A 17,297-nucleotide genomic window follows, 5' to 3' on the forward strand; every position below is an offset into this window, starting at 1 on the left:
TACTAGCATATACCCAAGTTCTAGATCCCGTATCTTACAGGTAGTTCTCAGCTTATGACTTAATAGAGTCTGACTGCTATTATGATTAACAGAAACTTACCTATTATTGGAAAATGACACCAGTCCATAAATAATACAAATATGTGAAGTATTATTGGCTAAGTCCATGTGCTCTTATATTCCCTATGACAAAAGTGCTCATTTTGAAATTTCATTCTATAATTCTTTACATTTGTCATCATCTCAGGCAGTGCTGATTCTTATAAGGATTTAATAACCAAAGAAAGCAACTCCCATACAAGTAATCCTTGGTTTATAAAAACTGGGACCAGAATTTCCACTATAAATTGGTGCAGTTGTAAAGTGGGTTATCATGTGACCAAACCCAATTTTATGACCATTTTTTAATTGCAGTTAAGAGAATCACATGGTCAACAAGCAAACCATGCAGTCTTTTAAGAAAATCCAGTTTCCCCAATTGACCTTGCTTGTCAGAAACTGGTTGAGAAGTTAACAAATTGTGACTATATAACTGCAGGATGCTACAACTAGTCGCAAGTGAGCCAGTTGCCAAGAGCCTGAATCATGTGACCACAGAGGTGGTATGATGATCATAAGTGTAAGGACAGGTTGTAAATGGCTTTTTCCGATGATTCAACAACTCTGAATCATTGTTAAATGAATGGTTGTAAGTTGAAAACTACCTATATTAATATATAACAGATAAAAATAAGTATTAAGGATTGTGCCAGAATGCAAATATCAGATACCACACAGATTATTTTCTTTAAAAGTACCTGTAGTAACATTTGAACAAGGGTTAGTTTTGCAATTATGCTATTGGTTTTACACCTAAAAAAAGACCTTTCAGAGTCTGAAATTGAAATCAGAATCATCATGTATTCTAGCATTGACCAATTATTTAAGGAATATCTACACAAAACATGTTACTTCTTGTTAAAAAGACACAAAACAGATGTTACAATATATTTTTTAATTTTTATAAATAACTTATCTGTTACAAAGACAGTTAACCCACCTAAATCACAAAACCATCAACTCAAGATATCCAAATTATGTTTTATTAATAAAACAGGTAAAAATTCAATTATCAATCTTCACATAGAACTGCAGATGAAGCTGAAAAAGAAAGCTTCTTTTTTTAATAACATAATGCATTGAATTCAAGGACTTTGAATTTACTGATTACTTGAGATACTAATTTAATTCCCATGTTTTAAAAAAATGCAAAGCCTTTAAAATAAAGGCATCTGTATATTTTCATAGACCACTTGTAAAATTGCTGTTAAAGATGTCCACTGGCAAATATTTACAGTGGGTGACAGTCTACTTTGTCTCTCGCTACATTTAGGCTGCAATAGTATATCCACTTACCTTGGAGTAAGTCTCACTGAAATTAATGGCACTTAATTCTGAGCAGATACATAATACAGTTTTGCTGTTCATTGCTTCTTCTCCCCTCATCCCGAGAGATGACATATCATTTATGTAGTAGTATGCAGGAGAGCAAATTAAAAATTAAAAAAACCCATGATCTTGGTTTCAAATTAAAAAGTTTTCTAACCACCTGAATAGAAGTCCTCAAAAACAAGGACATAAAAAAAAAGAGATGCTTGGCATGGCTTCAAGTCTGCTTGTTTTCTCTTTTCCAGGCTCTCTTTCAAATCATTCTAATTATTGCTATTCTCCACTAAATCAGGTTTAAGAACTGGCTGCCAACAATCAGCATATTAATATTTTCTGCTATTTCTGTGTACTCAAATATGTTCCCCTCCCTCCCAGTCCCAGTATTTTTTATTTGTGGAGAGTTTTAAAGATGCCCAGCAAATGAAGCAAGGCTATCAGAGGCAGATATGCTGGGGGTGGGACTCAATTTCTCTTGTGCTTTTTTTTGCCAGGCAGAATATTACCCAGGTGTCACCCACCGTAAAAATCAGTGTCCTGAGTGAACTAAAAGCACAAACATTTCCTGCATTTTTACCATGCTGCATCTGCAGGTCTTCACAGATTACCAGCATTTACAAGAGCAACATACAGAAGAGGCAGACAAGTTTGTGCATTGTCAAGAACGCTGTTTTAAGGCACGGCTTCTCTCAGATCAAAAACTTTTTTTTAACACAAAGGGATCACAATCGTGCATAATCACTTAAAGGGGGAAAGAAAGTTAACAAAGACTATTACACTATACATTAAGAAATACAAGAAATAATAAAAGGTGAAGAAAAGTCATTTAAAGAAGATTCTAGAACTATGTACAGTAGGAAAAGCCTTGGGGGTATTTCACGGTGACTATGGTACAGACAAAGCATGCAGTTATCTTTTTTCATCTTCAGATGATTGTACTGATTTTTGTCTTCACAATGTGGAATTGCTTTCCGGAAGACAAGATGAAGAGTACCTCTACATTTCTGAAGTTCTTCTATAATTCCTGGGCCCTCTGTGGCAGCAAATAGAGTTTCAGTTTGTTCCTTTTTCATTTCCTCTGTGAACGTAGTGTTTTACTGAAAGCTTTACAAAAACAAAAAAAGCTATCAATCTAATTCCTTCCCCTGTCAAAATTCAGTAGTGACATCTGTGGAGAAAGACTGTTGGGAACACCAAAGCACTGAACCTGGTGAGAGTTATTCTTATGGGCATCTGGTAATAATGTACATGTCAGGCAGCTGGTAACCAAGTTCTTTCAGGAGATCACCTTCCAGCTGGTGAATTTCCAGTTGCCTGCAGCACAAGACTGAGGTATTATCTCTGTGTCATGACATTTAACATTACTAATAAACCTTGTCACATGTTCAATTTTACAAAATCCTATGCATAAATGATTATTTATCCCAAGGAAATGACACCATAGTCAGAAGTTGGATTTACAGAAGATAAGTGAGCCTCCCTGGCTCAGAAATGCCTGGGCATCTCACACTGTTCGCAACGATTTAAGGCTGGGTGATTTAAAAAAGTACAAGCTGTACAATTCCATTGAGCTCCCTCGTCTTCTTCAGTATCTGGAACAGTCTTTGGTGTTTTGACCACGGATTTTTGATCGGCTGAGGTGTGGAGGGGGAAAAACAATGGTCAAATATGAATAGCTGAAGTAAATAAATGTATGTCCCCCTTTTCCAATTATTATTTATTTAATAAACAAATTTATGTAGCCGCCCATCTGACCCAAACAGACTCTATGTAAGCAACAGTGATTACATATTAAAACTTTCAAATATTATTTCCACTACTGTGATTTTAAAGTCTAACTAATAATTCAAGAGCAAATAAATTGCTACATATGCAAGGTGAGAAATATGCAAGTTCAAGAGCCATGATAAAAAAGAGCACATAGGGCCCTTGACAAAGGATCCTGTTTGAAATGTACTGAACCTTCTTGTAGTAAAACAAATTGCTAGCACTTGACATATTTCCCTCTTTCTTGTCTTGGTTTTGACAAGCTTCAAAGTCATATGAAACTGCAGCATGCTAATGGATTTGTTTTTAATGGTTGTTTTAAAAGTGCTAAAACAAATGCATTAAGCTTTTATATCCCAACCTCTGAAAAAAATATGAAACAAAAGGTCCCCACTTCCCCTGGGGAGGTGCAAAAGAAATGCTGGTATACCCCTGGTTTGGAGAAACTGGGGGAGGGCAATGCTTTTTCAAGAGGATTGAGTCTTCTGCTAAGATCTATCTGTCCCTTATTTTCAGTCTATCAAAAAAGACAGAGATAGATCAGAAAGAGAACACAGCACCATCAATACTAAAGAAATACAGTCTTTGAGGGGGGAAAGGAGTACGTATGCACATCCCAAAATAATTTCTCAGTTCTCATGTTTAAAATTGAAGAGAAATCAAATGTCCCAGTATGTGTGATTGCTTAGTTCCTGTCTTTAAAAAATGGGATGATGCAAGAAAAAGAAAGAACAAACAAACAAGAATAATTAAAGCAAATGAATATGATGGGTTATTATTTGTATGCTACAGATCTCCAACAGTTTTTACCAACAGTAGATTACAAATATTACTAAAATAAGTTAAATGATACAGTTTGATTCCAGAGACGATTTGAAAAAAACAACACAAAAAACTACTAGCACTACCTTTGGGTTTTGGTGCCACAGGACCTAGAAATCCAATATTGTCATAAAAATTATGGATGGCACTGGGATTAAAATGTGGTCCTGAAAAAAAGAAGCATACATCATACAGAGCTAGAACAAAAAAGGCAATTAAAACTGAAAGCAGTGGGGTATTTATGATCATGATATTACTAGTAACATTGCATAGCTTTCCTTTGTTTTAAAAGAAACTAATGAGGCCATTTAATAAGATCCACCGGCTTTGTGTACTCATATATGAGCCCATACCTACCATCCACATTATAATACAAAGGGGATGCGGAGAAAAATATTTACCTCAAGATAATCAAGGTGACCTCAAGAGACTGTTTTCACTAAAAAGTGTAAAAATGTTTTCATAGATAAAATGCCCTAAATTATTAACCTAACCCTAAAAAAATTTTTCCTCAGGAATTTTTCTGTAGTGTAGTAGAATTTCTAATAAAAATAGCAAATTTAAAACTGAGAATTAAGAATACAGACACAACAGTGGCTAACCCCATCCTGAGTACCTAGCCAGTATATCATCTCATTGAATTTAATCATTTTGAATGTTAATATTTGGTATTCTAAGTAAGCATGAAAAAATTAAAATACAGTAACACTAAGGTTTGCTTGGGCGCATTCAAATTGGTAAAATGTATTAATTTCAATTTACTTTATTGCACTTTTAATTACACCCAAAAGAGGAATTCTTTGAGTGATAAACAGATTGGAAAAATGCAAATCTTTGATCCATTTTTTCCAGGACTATATCTATGATTATGAAGCAAAAAAATTAAAAAATGTATCCAACTTGTACCCTGTACTTTATTTTGAAATAGTAAAAAAACTAATTTAATTTTGATTCTGACACAATTCTGAATTTATGCCTGATTTTAAGTAGGAATTTTTTTTACAACATATATCCTCTTTCTCCTCCATCCCAAATTCTGAATGCTATGCTAAGGCTATGTATGCTAAGTCCCAGCACTGCATTTAACTGCAGGTATTGAATTAGATCTCTGCCCACAATAGAATATGGCCACATATTAGTAAATTTTAAATTTTTACACACACACACACACACACACAGGAACTTGTAATTTACACAGCTAAGGATTTTCATTCTATTATAAAGCATTTTTAATCACACCAAATTGAATCCTTTCACCATGGAAGTACTTTAGTGCTTCCAATACAGAAGTATACTATAGTATTGCTCTAAGGAAGCAACTCTTAATGCAACTCATAAAGCAGCAGCAGCTTTTTCTCCAGTAGAAGTCTGAAGAAAATTGGTTACTTTGATAGGATAAAGCTTTGCTCTCTTGAAGCAAACAGTATAGTAATTTTCAAAGTATGCACAGCCCTATTCTGCTGTCCTCAAACCCTGCATACTAAAAGGTAAAAAGATTGTTCATATATCTAATACAATACCTCTTGCTTGAAAAAGATCGATTTCTTTGGTTAGGCAATCTATGTCTATTTGAAGCTGTCTGTTACAACTTCTTAACTGTTGCATTTCTTCAAGCTGAAAAACACAGAATTATTAGTTTCATGGCTATGATAACAAGACATGGTTATTGGTTGATGATGGTATCGTTAGAATTATATAAACATTTTTAATATTTTTAAGCAGTTCAGGCAACCTATTGGGTATGCTGAAAACCAATTAAATATTTGGAAATCAATTTAATGACTACCTAGATCACATAATCATAACCTTAGATACTGAAATAAATTTTAGCTTTTAATAAATGAAAGCTCCATAAAAATATAAGGCTAGATAAAAGACATATTACCTAGGTATAATTATATCAAGAACAGGCTTGATAATAACAGAGATATGAGAGTTTAAGCACAGATGACTGAAAAAGTGCTCAATATGATTTCTTAATTTTCCTGAATATAGTATTCTGAATATCACCATACTTCTCAATTTGTTCTTGCTCACCACGTATCCTGCAGATTGTATACTTAATAGCTGCTCTTTTGATTTGATTTATATTAATTTTATGGTAATACTGGATTACTCTGTATCTCCAGAAATGATGACTTACTGAAGGAATTTGGGAAGCAGAATTTGATCTTTTCAGCCGCCTTCGTGTTAGATTATTCTCCATTTCATTGACTTCTGATTTTAGTTTATCCAGCTTTTTCTTTTGAATCTCAAGTTCTCGTTGAAGCCGTTCCATCCTAGCCTTCTGATGTACTAGTAAAGCTGAAGAACATTAAGATACCATCTTAACCAATTTAATGTTCTCTTCACAGCATTTGTTTTAACCCAGTGCAGTCCTAGGACAAACAATTATATGAGAATTTCCCAGTTTGTCCAATATGAAACATAGGGACACATAAATAATGACTTATAAAAACCATAAAAACCAAGTTTATTACAATCTAATCAATATGATATTCAAAGTGCATTATTAAATTAATCAATATATGAAATTTAAATTTTCCTGGCTTTGGCTTTCTTAGTTAACTTTCTAATCTACAAAGAACAAACTTCCATACAGCCCTAGTCACCAAATTATAGCCCACTCCCTTTCCGATTTTCTTTATTTACTTATTAATTTACATGCCATTTCAGTTATTATCAACTACAAACAGTTTACATCTATTTTCCCAATTAAGAATTATACATAAATAATGATAAACCAGCAATCTGAATCAAAATTCTAAAATAAAAATTCTATTGAAATAAACATCACACTACAAAAGGAATAGCACATCTGCCCTTAAGGCTTGCTGGAAAAAAAATAGTTTCCTAAAACTTCCTAAAACCCAGCAGGTTGGAGTAATACAATATCTCAGTGGGATCTCAGCTGTTCTAAAGAAGAGAGACAGTGATTAAGAAGACTCAAGGGGACATTGATGATGAAATTCCTTAAAAGAACATGTTATGCTATGAAAGTTCTTCACCTCTTGTCTCTCCTAAACAGTCCACATCTTCTACCCACCATTTCAGTTTTCACTCTCCAATGCCCATTACAAATCCTAACTGATTAATCTTCCCAATCAGTTTCTCTGCCAGCAGGGACCAACCTTATCCTAGTTCCAAACGTTTGTGATCAATTTGTCCTAAGCTTTCTCAAAGTAGGTTATGACCTTATCATAGAAACAAAACGAAACAAAAACAAAACCCTAACTCTGTATCTCAAACTCTTTCATACTATTGTTGTAGTAAGATAGGTGGTCAGAGCCACAAATGGGATAATGCTGATGAATCTCTCAGTTTTACCTCATTACATAAAAAAAACAGCTTTCTTTTGTGAATCTTTAATGAAATTTTATAGCCCTCTTTATAAGATAAAACAACAAAGATAATGTTGTTATCAGTATTGTTATCAAGATAACAATAAGATAAAATAACATAAAACAAAGAAATTTATTAAATCTATGTTTAATTATTTTCAAATAATTGCTTCAATGTAATCTGCCTGTAGCTTAAAGCTCAACATTTTAACAAAGAATGTAAAGCTTTGGGAACCACATCTTAATTAAAAGCACTATGAAGTCTCTTGAAAATCGACTGAAAACTGGATTAGCATAAATTTATTTATTTATTTATTTATTTATTTAATCGTATTTATATACCGCCCTATCTCCCAAGGGACTCAGGGCGGTTTACAGGCACTAAAAACAGATAAATAGAATATAAATACAATATAAAACATTTAAAAAACTTATTCTAAAGCCCGTCCAATTAAAAATAGAAATAAAACCCAATTTAAAACCCAAAATTTAAAATCTAGCTCAGTCCTGCACAATTAAATAAGTATGTTTTAAGCTGCGGAAGGTCCAAGGTCCGAAAGCTGACGAAGTCCGGGGTAGATCGCTCCAGAGGGTGGGAGCCCCACAGAGAAGGCCCTTCCTGGGCGCCGCCAGACGACATTGCCTCGCTGACGGCACCCTGAGGAGACCCTCTGTGAGAGCGCACGGACGGTGGGAGGTATTCGTCGCAGTAGGCGGTCCCGTAAATAACCCGGCCCAATGCCATGGAGCGCTTTAAAGGTGGTCACCAAAACCTTGAAGCGCACCCGGAAGGCCACAGGAAGCCAGTGCAGTCTGCGCAGGATAGGTGTCATATGGGAGCCACGAGGGGCTCCATCTATCACCCGCGCAGCTGCATTCTGACTAACTGTAGCCTCCGGATGCCCCTCAAGGGGAGCCCCATGTAGAGAGCATTGCAGTAATCCAGGCGAGACGTCACGAGTGCGTGAGTAACCGTGGATAGGGCATCCCGGTCCAGAAAGGGGCGCAACTGGCGTACCAGGCGAACCTGGTAGAACGCTCTCCTGGAGACGGCCGTCAAATGCTCTTCTAGAGACAGCCGCTCATCCAGGAGGACGCCTGTTGCGGACCCTCTCCATCGGGGCCAATGACTCGCCACCGATGTTCAGCCGCGGATTTAGCTGACTGTACCGGGATGCCGCATCCACAGCCACTCTGTCTTGGCGGGATTGAGCTTGAGCCTGTTTCTCCCCATCCAGACCCGTCGGCCTCCAGACACCGGGACAGCACTTCGATAGCTTCGCTGGGGTGGTTCGTAGAAAAGTACCGCTGAGTATCATCCGCATACAGCTGATACTTCACACCGAAACCACTGATGATCTCACCCAGCGGTTTCATGTAGATGTTAAACAGAAGGCGCGAGAGGATCGACTCCTGCGGCACCCCACAAGTGAGGCGCCTCGGGGACGACCTCTGCCCCCCTGTCAACACCGACTGCGGCCGGTCGGAGAGATAGGAGGAGAACCACCGATAAACGGTGCCTCCCACTCCCAATCCCCCCAACCGGCGCAGCAGGATACCATGGTCGATGGTATCGAAAGCCGCTGAGAGGTCTAATAGGACCAGGGCAGAGGAACAACCCCTATCCCTGGCCCTCCAGAGATCATCTACCAACGCGACCAAAGCCGTCTCCGTGCTGTAACCGGGTCGGAAACCGGACTGGAACGGGTCTAGATAGACAGTTTCATCCAGGTGCAAGGGAAGCTGATATGCCACCATATTTCTACAACCTTCGCCACAAAGCGAAGGTTGGAGACCGGACGATAATTACCTAAAACAGCCGGGTCCAGGGAAGGCTTCTTAAGGAGGGGCCTCACCACCGCCTCTTTCAAGGCGGCCGGGAAGACACCCTCCACCAAAGAAGCGATCGTAATCGCCTGGAGCCAGCCTCGTGTCACCTCCCGAGTGGCCAGCACCAGCCAGGAGGGGCACGGGTCCAGTAAACATGTGGTGGCATTCAACCTACCCAGCAACCTGTCCATGTCCTCGGGAGCCACAGGGTCAAACTCATCCCAAATAATGTCGCCAAGACCACCCTCGAGCGTCTCACCCGCATCACCGCAATCTTGGTCCAGACCATCCCGGTTGAACGATTTTATCGATAGATAACCGTTAAACTCCTCAGCCCGTCCTGCAACGGGTCATCCCGCCCCTGATGAAGGAGGGAGCGAGTCACCAAACAGGGCGGCCGGGCGGTTATCTGCCGATGCAATGAGGGAGGAGGCGAGCTACGCCGCTTCTCAATGCCACTAGGTAAGTCCTAGTATAGGACTTCACTAGTGTCCGATCAGCTTCGAGCGGCTAGACCTCCAGGAACTCTCTAGGCGCCTTCTCCGGCGCTTCATCCCCTCAGCTCCTCGGAGAACCAAGGAGCCGGTTGGGCCCTGCGCCGGGTCAGAGGCCGCAAAGGCACGACTCGGTCTAAGGCCCCGCCGCCCGCTCCCAGGCCGCAACAAGTTCCTCGGCCGAGCCGTGAGCCAGACCTCAGGAAATGGCCCAAGCTCCGTCCGAACCCATCCGGGTCCATCAGGCGCCTGGGACGGAACCAACGATCGGCTCGCCTCCTGCAGTGGTGAATGGCGGTCAGAAAGTCCAGGCGAAGAAGAGAGTGATCTGACCATGACAAAGGTTCAGTGACTATTTCCTTTAAGTCCAGATCTCTCAACCACTGACCAGAGAGAAAAATCAGGTCCAGAGTGCCACCCCCAATGTGAGTAGGGCCATCAATTACCTGGGTCAGGTCCAAGGCCGTCATGGAAGCCGTGAACTCCTGAGCCGCTGTCGATGACGGGCCGGAAGATGGCAGTTAAAGTCCCCATGACTAAAAGTCTGGGGTCTCAACTGCCACCCCGCCAGCACCTCCAGGAGCTCGGGCAGGGCAGCTGTCACGTAGCAAGGAGCCAGGTACGCGATCAGCAAACCCATCTGACACCTATGACCCCATCTCACAAAGAGGGATTCGCACCCGCAATCTGAGGCACAGTGGTCTCCTCGGCTCTAGACTCTCTAATCACAACCGCCACCCCACCACCTACCCTGGGCCCTCGGTTGATGGAATGCACGGAAACCCGCGGGCACATCTCCACGAGGGCACACCCCTTCCGTGCCCAACCAGGTCTCCGTAATGCCTATAAGGTCCGCGGAACCCCCCTGAATAAGATCACAAACAAGGGGGGCTTTGTTCACCACGGACCGAGCATTGCACAACATCAACCCAAGGCCCGGGCTCTGAGGATCCTGACCATCCGGGGAACGGGAGAAGTCCAAGGGTCGGAGCGTGATCGCTTTCAGACATCGAGCACGCGCTCCCGAAACTTGGTATGACCCTCGCCCGCCATATCTGCCTCTCCCACTTACCGTGTCAATAGAACCACCCTCATCAATAGGAACACCCTCCACCCCCATAACCTCCGAACCTGATAAAGAAAGACCGCCGCGAGCATGTGCAGAGACTGGCCCCTTACCCGACGGGTTACCCCCATTGCCCGCCCTTACCCTCCCACCCCAATGCTTGTAAATGCAATTAAATGAATGCTGAAGCAGCACTGATTCATGCTTGTAAATGCAATTAAATGAAATGAATTTTAAGCAATCCAATGGATTATTAACTACCGTATTTTTTGCACTATAAGATGCTCCAGACCATAAGTCACACCTAGCTTTTGGGGAGGAAAACAAGGGGAAAAAATCTGCCTCTGCCTCCCAGCATCCATCGGTATTCATCTGACTAGCATCCTTGCAGCAAATACCAAATAGCCTGGTCAGCTTCAGCACGTTATCGCAGCCTGATTTAGCACGAGCAGCTGATTGGCGGTTGGATCGACCTCCCAGAACACTGCCGATCAGTTGTTCCAGGCTGTGAGGATCGCTGCTATCTATCGCTGCCTCTGTGCATCACGTTTTTGGCTTCCGTGTGCCCCGTTTCCCCCCAGCCTGTTCCAGGTGGGGAATTGCCAGTGCCACCTATTGCCGCTAGAGGCCAAAAACAGGGCACGCAGAGGCCAAAAACAGCCAAAGGGTGGGGGCCGGCGGGTGGGCAGGGCTTCAGCAACATTCACTCTAAGACATACAAACATTTCTACCCACTAAGAGGGGGATGAATGCATCTTATAAACCAAAAAATACGGTAATTAGATACCCCTTCCTCTTAGGGGAATCTAGATAAGCTGATTATCAACACAAGAGTTCCTCAAAATGGATGCAAATAACAAATTTCAAAGAATAAAAAATTGGATGCTGTTGACAGACAATAGGAAGGTCTTAATAGCCTAAAATCCTATGCAGCAGGCTTCACCAAGAACATGAGATGGATATCTGCAGTCTGACACAAACTGGCATACTCTCCAGCTTTCCAAGCAAACCTCTTACTCCATGAACCACAGGAAATCATGACAAAAGTAGCCCCTGAGGCAAGAAGAATAACCACCCAGGGCTGAGCCAACACCTCTGGCCAATGATATAGACATGAAAAGACAATTTTCTAATGTTCATTATTCTGTGTGCAAACATTACAAAACCTAACTGATCCTATACAGCAGCAAGAGTGGCAGAGGTGGGCCAAATTATAACCAATGCACCTTCCTAGATACTGAAGAAATTTTGGATCTCATTTCACCTGTAGAGTGACTGCATAAAGTCTGCTATTCAACCGCAGACTTCAATTACATCACCAACTACTCCTTCTGACAATAAACAAGTTTTATTCAGCTACTGACAGGGAATATAACCGGATGCAATAAAATGTCAAATGGAGATTTGTTGGAATTCCTTTCCAAGTTCAACATCATAGCATTCCAAGAGACATGGTTAACCACCGGTAATGAAGATATTCAAGGGGGGGGGGTGCGATTGGCTCAGTGGTTAAAGATGCTGAGCTTCTCAGCTGAAAAGCTGACAACTCAAGTTCGAGACGCGAGTGCCATGCAGGCGGGTGAGCTCATGTTACTTGCCCCAGAACTCCTGCCCACTTAGCAGTTCAAAAGCATGCAAATGCAAGTAGATAAATAGGTACCAGTTCAATGGGAAGGTAACAGCATTTTATGCATCTCAGCATATAGTCATGCTGGCTACAAGATCGTGGAAAAGCTTTCGGACAATGCTGGCTCCTTTAGCTAAGAAACGGAGACGAGCACTACTCCCTAGAGTCAGAGTTGACTGGACAGGGGATACCTTTACTTTACCCTTAATGAAGATATTTACCTACCCGGCTTCAAATCATGGCATACAACAGCATGCAAATTTAGGAGCGACCCCCAAAGAGATTATGTTTACTTGCTAAGGGAGAGTTAGGCTGGCAAACAACTTTTCATTATAGTTCCCATACACAAAAAAGAAAACAAAGAAGACCCCCACACACCATTACAGACTCAAATGCCTTATTGATATAACAGCAAAAATGTAAAACATCTCTTGAAGAAAGCAAAGGATTGGCAATTGAGAAGAATATATTAGCAGAAGAACAGGCTATGTTTAGACTTGGGACTTGACAATAGATCATTGATTTATTCTATACCAGGGGTGTCAAACTGGTGGCCCATGAGCCAAATGTGTCATGCGCAGGCCACACCCACCCCAGCTCTGCAAATGGGGAAAACGTCACTAAATGTCACATGACGGCAACATGATGCGGCTAGTTTGACACCTGTGTTCTATACCATATTATTACCAAATGCACAACAGACTGCAAATATGTTTACATCTTTCATACCTCTCAGTGCTGCAATAGATTCCATAATAGAGACATCTTATAGAAGAAGGCTGCCAAGCTACATATGGAGCCTAGATTTCTATACCTGATAAAAGCCCTCTACACAAATACATACCTGAAAGTCCATACTGGAGTAAATGGCTCTCTCACCCAGAGTATCCACTTATAAAAGTATTAGAGAAGAATCTATTTTGGTCCCAAGTTAAACAACATCTTTAAACTTTACATTAACAACATCCCAGAATTTCTCCATCTTACAGATATTCACATGCCAAAGAACTTTAAAAGACACATCAATATCCTTTTGTATGCAGATGACATGGTTCTGATGGCATACTTCCAAGCAGGCCTGAGAAGATTGATGGGGAAATTTGGTACCTAGTGCACTTCTAATTTTTTTTAATATTAATAAATCCAAAGTAATGGTTTTTGGAAAAAGATGGCCCAAACACAATTGACATTTAGAAGAAGAACCTATAAAACAAATAGATCCCTTCTCACACTTAGGAGTAGTTTTTATAAATACAGGGTCTTGGACCAACCACTTCAAACAATTTTTATAAAAGCAGCAACAATCTCAAAACTACTAAATTACTTGGTTACAACCGTCAGAGCTCTCTGCTCCTCATTTTAAGATAAAACTTGTACCAACACTAACAGGTATTGGTACAGATCTATGGGCCTATCAAGTGCCTTGAGCAAAATCAAGCACATTTTTTAAGTACAGTTGTAGGAACCAACAGGAATACACTTGCTTTAGCAGTAAGAGCTGAAATAGATACCCAGTTAATTTGTAGTCTAACAGCAATTAAAGCCTTTAATTATTAGCCGACAATTCTTTCAATGGAGCCAACAACTATCAAAAATATGCCAGAACAGATGGGCTTACTACAACATACCATATGGATCAATCAATTTCTCCAAATCATCTCGTATTACAGCTTCTCAACACACTATTTATTCTTAGTCAGACAAGGTCAAGACAATATTCAGACAGAATTTTGGATATTAAGGCCCTTATTTTGAGTCACTTGCAAACATTAGGTTGCTGCAATGTTGGTGAAAAATTAAAACGGTGTTCCAAATAGAAAAATATGTGACAACGGATTTCATTCAGTATCATAAGATAGCCCTTACCAGAGCAAGATTTGAGTAGCTAGATTCTATAGCCAAATACGGATGATTCCACCATATTTTGAGAGAAGATGTATTTGAGGACCATCAGAAATAGAATACATTCCAATGTCCTAGTCAATTGTCATTTATATGCCTCAGACACTGGGATTGTACAAAAAGAGATTTTCATTAAAACTATTATGTTTATAGTCAGTGCTGTCCAACAGAGAACACGTTTTATAAAACACACTGGAGTTGCATGCAAAGATAATGAATTCACCTAAAGACACACTGTTTTTGAACTTTAATATTCATTTTATTATACATCTCTGCATTCTATTTTATCTTATTCTTTTAAATTTACTTTCTTTTATCTCACTTTAATCCATGTTACTTCATTTCACTGAATCTCACTTTACCTTATTTTATTGTATATTACTGTGGCTGATGGTCATGCTTTGGTATGGTCAATCGACTGATTAATAAAGTATATCTAATTAGAAAATAAATGGCATTTTTAACTTATATTAAAACACAGCAATTTTTGATAAATGATATTCACGGTTTCCCCAACCACATGAGCCTGTATATTTGATATGCATGTATGGTTTTGTTACAACAGCACTGAAAAAGGGATTTACAAACATTTTTCACAGTTACAACCACTGCAGCATCCCCATGTTCACATGATCAAAATTCAGATGCTTGGCAACTGGCCTGCATTTATAATGGTTGCAATGTGTCAGGAACATGTGATCATCTTCTGTGACCTTCTGACAAGCAAAGTCAATAAGGAAGCCAGATTCACTTAGCAACTGTGTTACTAACTTAACAACTGCAGTGATTCACAACTATGGCAACAAAGGTCGCAAAGTGGGGCAAAATTTATTTAATTGCTTAGCAATGGAAATGTTGGGCTCAATTCCGGTCGTAAGTTGAGGACTATCTATAAGTATTATGTAGAATATGAACATCCATAAAGTTTTTTATGACTAGACATAGTGGAGAATAACAATTAATATTCCCTGGCCTATAATATACTAAAAAAACCTAGCTTGCAATAAATCTCAATTTTTTTTAAAAAAAAGCACTCGAATTCACATAAACTGCAGTTTGAATAACAAATGGACATCCAATGTTCAACTCCAAACATCAATTTCTTATTAACAATGTGAAACTGAGTATTTTAAGCTGTATTCTAAGCATGGAAGGATGCAGATATTTGCTTGCTGTCAAACCTACCCATTCACTACTCTGTACTATTGATTAACTCTCCAATACGTTATTTTGAATTCCTACAATTTGATAATTTAATATATTCCTGCTGCACTGAAATAGAATAAATTAATACATTTGCTTAAGTTTAAAGAATAACTCCTGTGGCAACTCTACAATTATATCTATTATAATCTTTGTACAGTAAAGAACAATAAAAAGATTGTAACGTTTTGATCCCCAAAGACAATGTATGCAGAAATATCCTTCCATTCCACAAATTCGAGACAGTGAAAAAAGCTGTCACATACCTCTACTACAGTGAAAACCCTAGGCTAGGGGTCTCCAATCTTGGCAACTTTAAGATTTGTGGATTTCAACTCTCAGAATTCCTCAGAATTCTGGGAGTTGAAGTCCACAAGTCTTAAAGTTGCCAAGATTGGAGATCCCTGCCCTAGGCATACAGATATTGTGATGATCCTAGCAGTAATCCAGAATCAAAACTTTTCAACACAAAATGTGCAAAATCCTTTGACCTCAGTAAATTTACCTCTTGAAAACCTATTCAAAGCAGAACAAATGCACGTCAGGAAGTATTCTCAGTATTCTCAGTATTCATTGGGTTCACAACCCCTAGTGATCACAGAAAAGGAAGTGCAGGACCTATTTCACAGACAAAAGCCAGGAAAAGCTCCAGGCCCAGACAAGATAACTCCTTCTTGCTTAAAAGTCTGTGCTGACCAATTGGCCCCCATCTTCACCCATATTTTCAATAAATCACTAGAGATGTGCTATGTTCCTTCTTGCTTCAAACGCTCTACCATCATCCCAGTGCCAAAGAAGCCCACCATCAAGGAACTGAATGACTACAGACCAGTTGCTCTAACATCTGTAGTCATGAAAACCTTTGAAAGGCTAGTGCTTTCCTACCTGAAAACCATCACGAATCCGCTTTTAGACCCCTTGCAATTTGCATACCGAGCAAATAGATCAACAGATGATGCTGTTAATATGGCTCTGCACTACATCCTACAACATCTTGAGTCTCCAAAGACCTATGCAAGGGTCCTTTTGTAGACTTTAGTTCAGCATACAATACCATCATTGCAGACATTCTTCTAACTAAGCTAAACCAGCTACAGGTACCGGAACAGACTTGTGAGTGGATCACAAGCTTCCTAACAAACAGGAAGCAGCAGGTGAAGCTAAGCAAGATCACATCAAATACCTGTACAATTAGCACAGGGCCCCCAAGGCTGTGTGCTCTCCCACTTCTCTTCTCTGTATACCAATGACTGCATCTCCAATGATCCATTTGTTAAGCTACTGAAGTTCGCAGATGACACAACAGTGATTGGTCTCATTCGAGACAATGACGAATCCATATAGACGAGAGGTCGAACGACTAGCCTTGTGGTGCAACCAAAACAATCTGGAACTGAACACACTCAAAACCGTAGAAATGGTGGTAGATTTTAGGAAAACCTTCCATACTTCCACCTCTCACAATACTTGACAACACAGTATCAACAGTAGAAACCTTCAAATTTCTGGGTTCTATCATATCGCAAGATCTCAAATGGACAGCTAACATCAAAACATCATTAAAAAGGACAACAAAGAATGTTCTTTCTGCCAACTCAGTAAGCTCAAACTGCCCAAGGAGCTGCTGATCCAATTCTACAGAGGAATTATTGAGTCTGTCATTTGCACCTCTATAACTGTCTGGTTCGGTTCTGCAACCCAACAAGAAAAACACAGACTTCAGAGGATAATTAGAACTGCAGAAAAATAATTGCTACCAACTTGCCTTCCATTGAGGACCTGTATACTGCACGAATCAAGAAGAGGGCCGTGAAAATATT

General features: G+C 39.9%; 1 protein-coding gene across 1 annotated transcript in view; it reads right to left on the reverse strand.

The window, feature by feature from the left end:
- Nucleotides 1-975: 975 nt before the first annotated feature.
- Nucleotides 976-17,297, reverse strand: part of TAB2 (TGF-beta activated kinase 1 (MAP3K7) binding protein 2) — a 55,719-nt gene continuing 39,397 nt past the window's right edge. The window contains exons 4-7 of the mRNA XM_058169884.1: nt 6,158-6,318; nt 5,535-5,628; nt 4,101-4,181; nt 976-3,059 (exon numbers count right to left, since the gene is read on the reverse strand). Coding sequence (XP_058025867.1) covers nt 2,911-3,059; nt 4,101-4,181; nt 5,535-5,628; nt 6,158-6,318 — 485 coding nt within the window. The 3' untranslated portion in view covers nt 976-2,910. The remainder of the gene's footprint in view (nt 3,060-4,100; nt 4,182-5,534; nt 5,629-6,157; nt 6,319-17,297) is intronic.

Source organism: Ahaetulla prasina, chromosome 1 (genome assembly GCF_028640845.1).
Source record: "Ahaetulla prasina isolate Xishuangbanna chromosome 1, ASM2864084v1, whole genome shotgun sequence".
In the NCBI taxonomy this organism is placed as follows: Eukaryota; Metazoa; Chordata; class Lepidosauria; order Squamata; family Colubridae; genus Ahaetulla; species Ahaetulla prasina.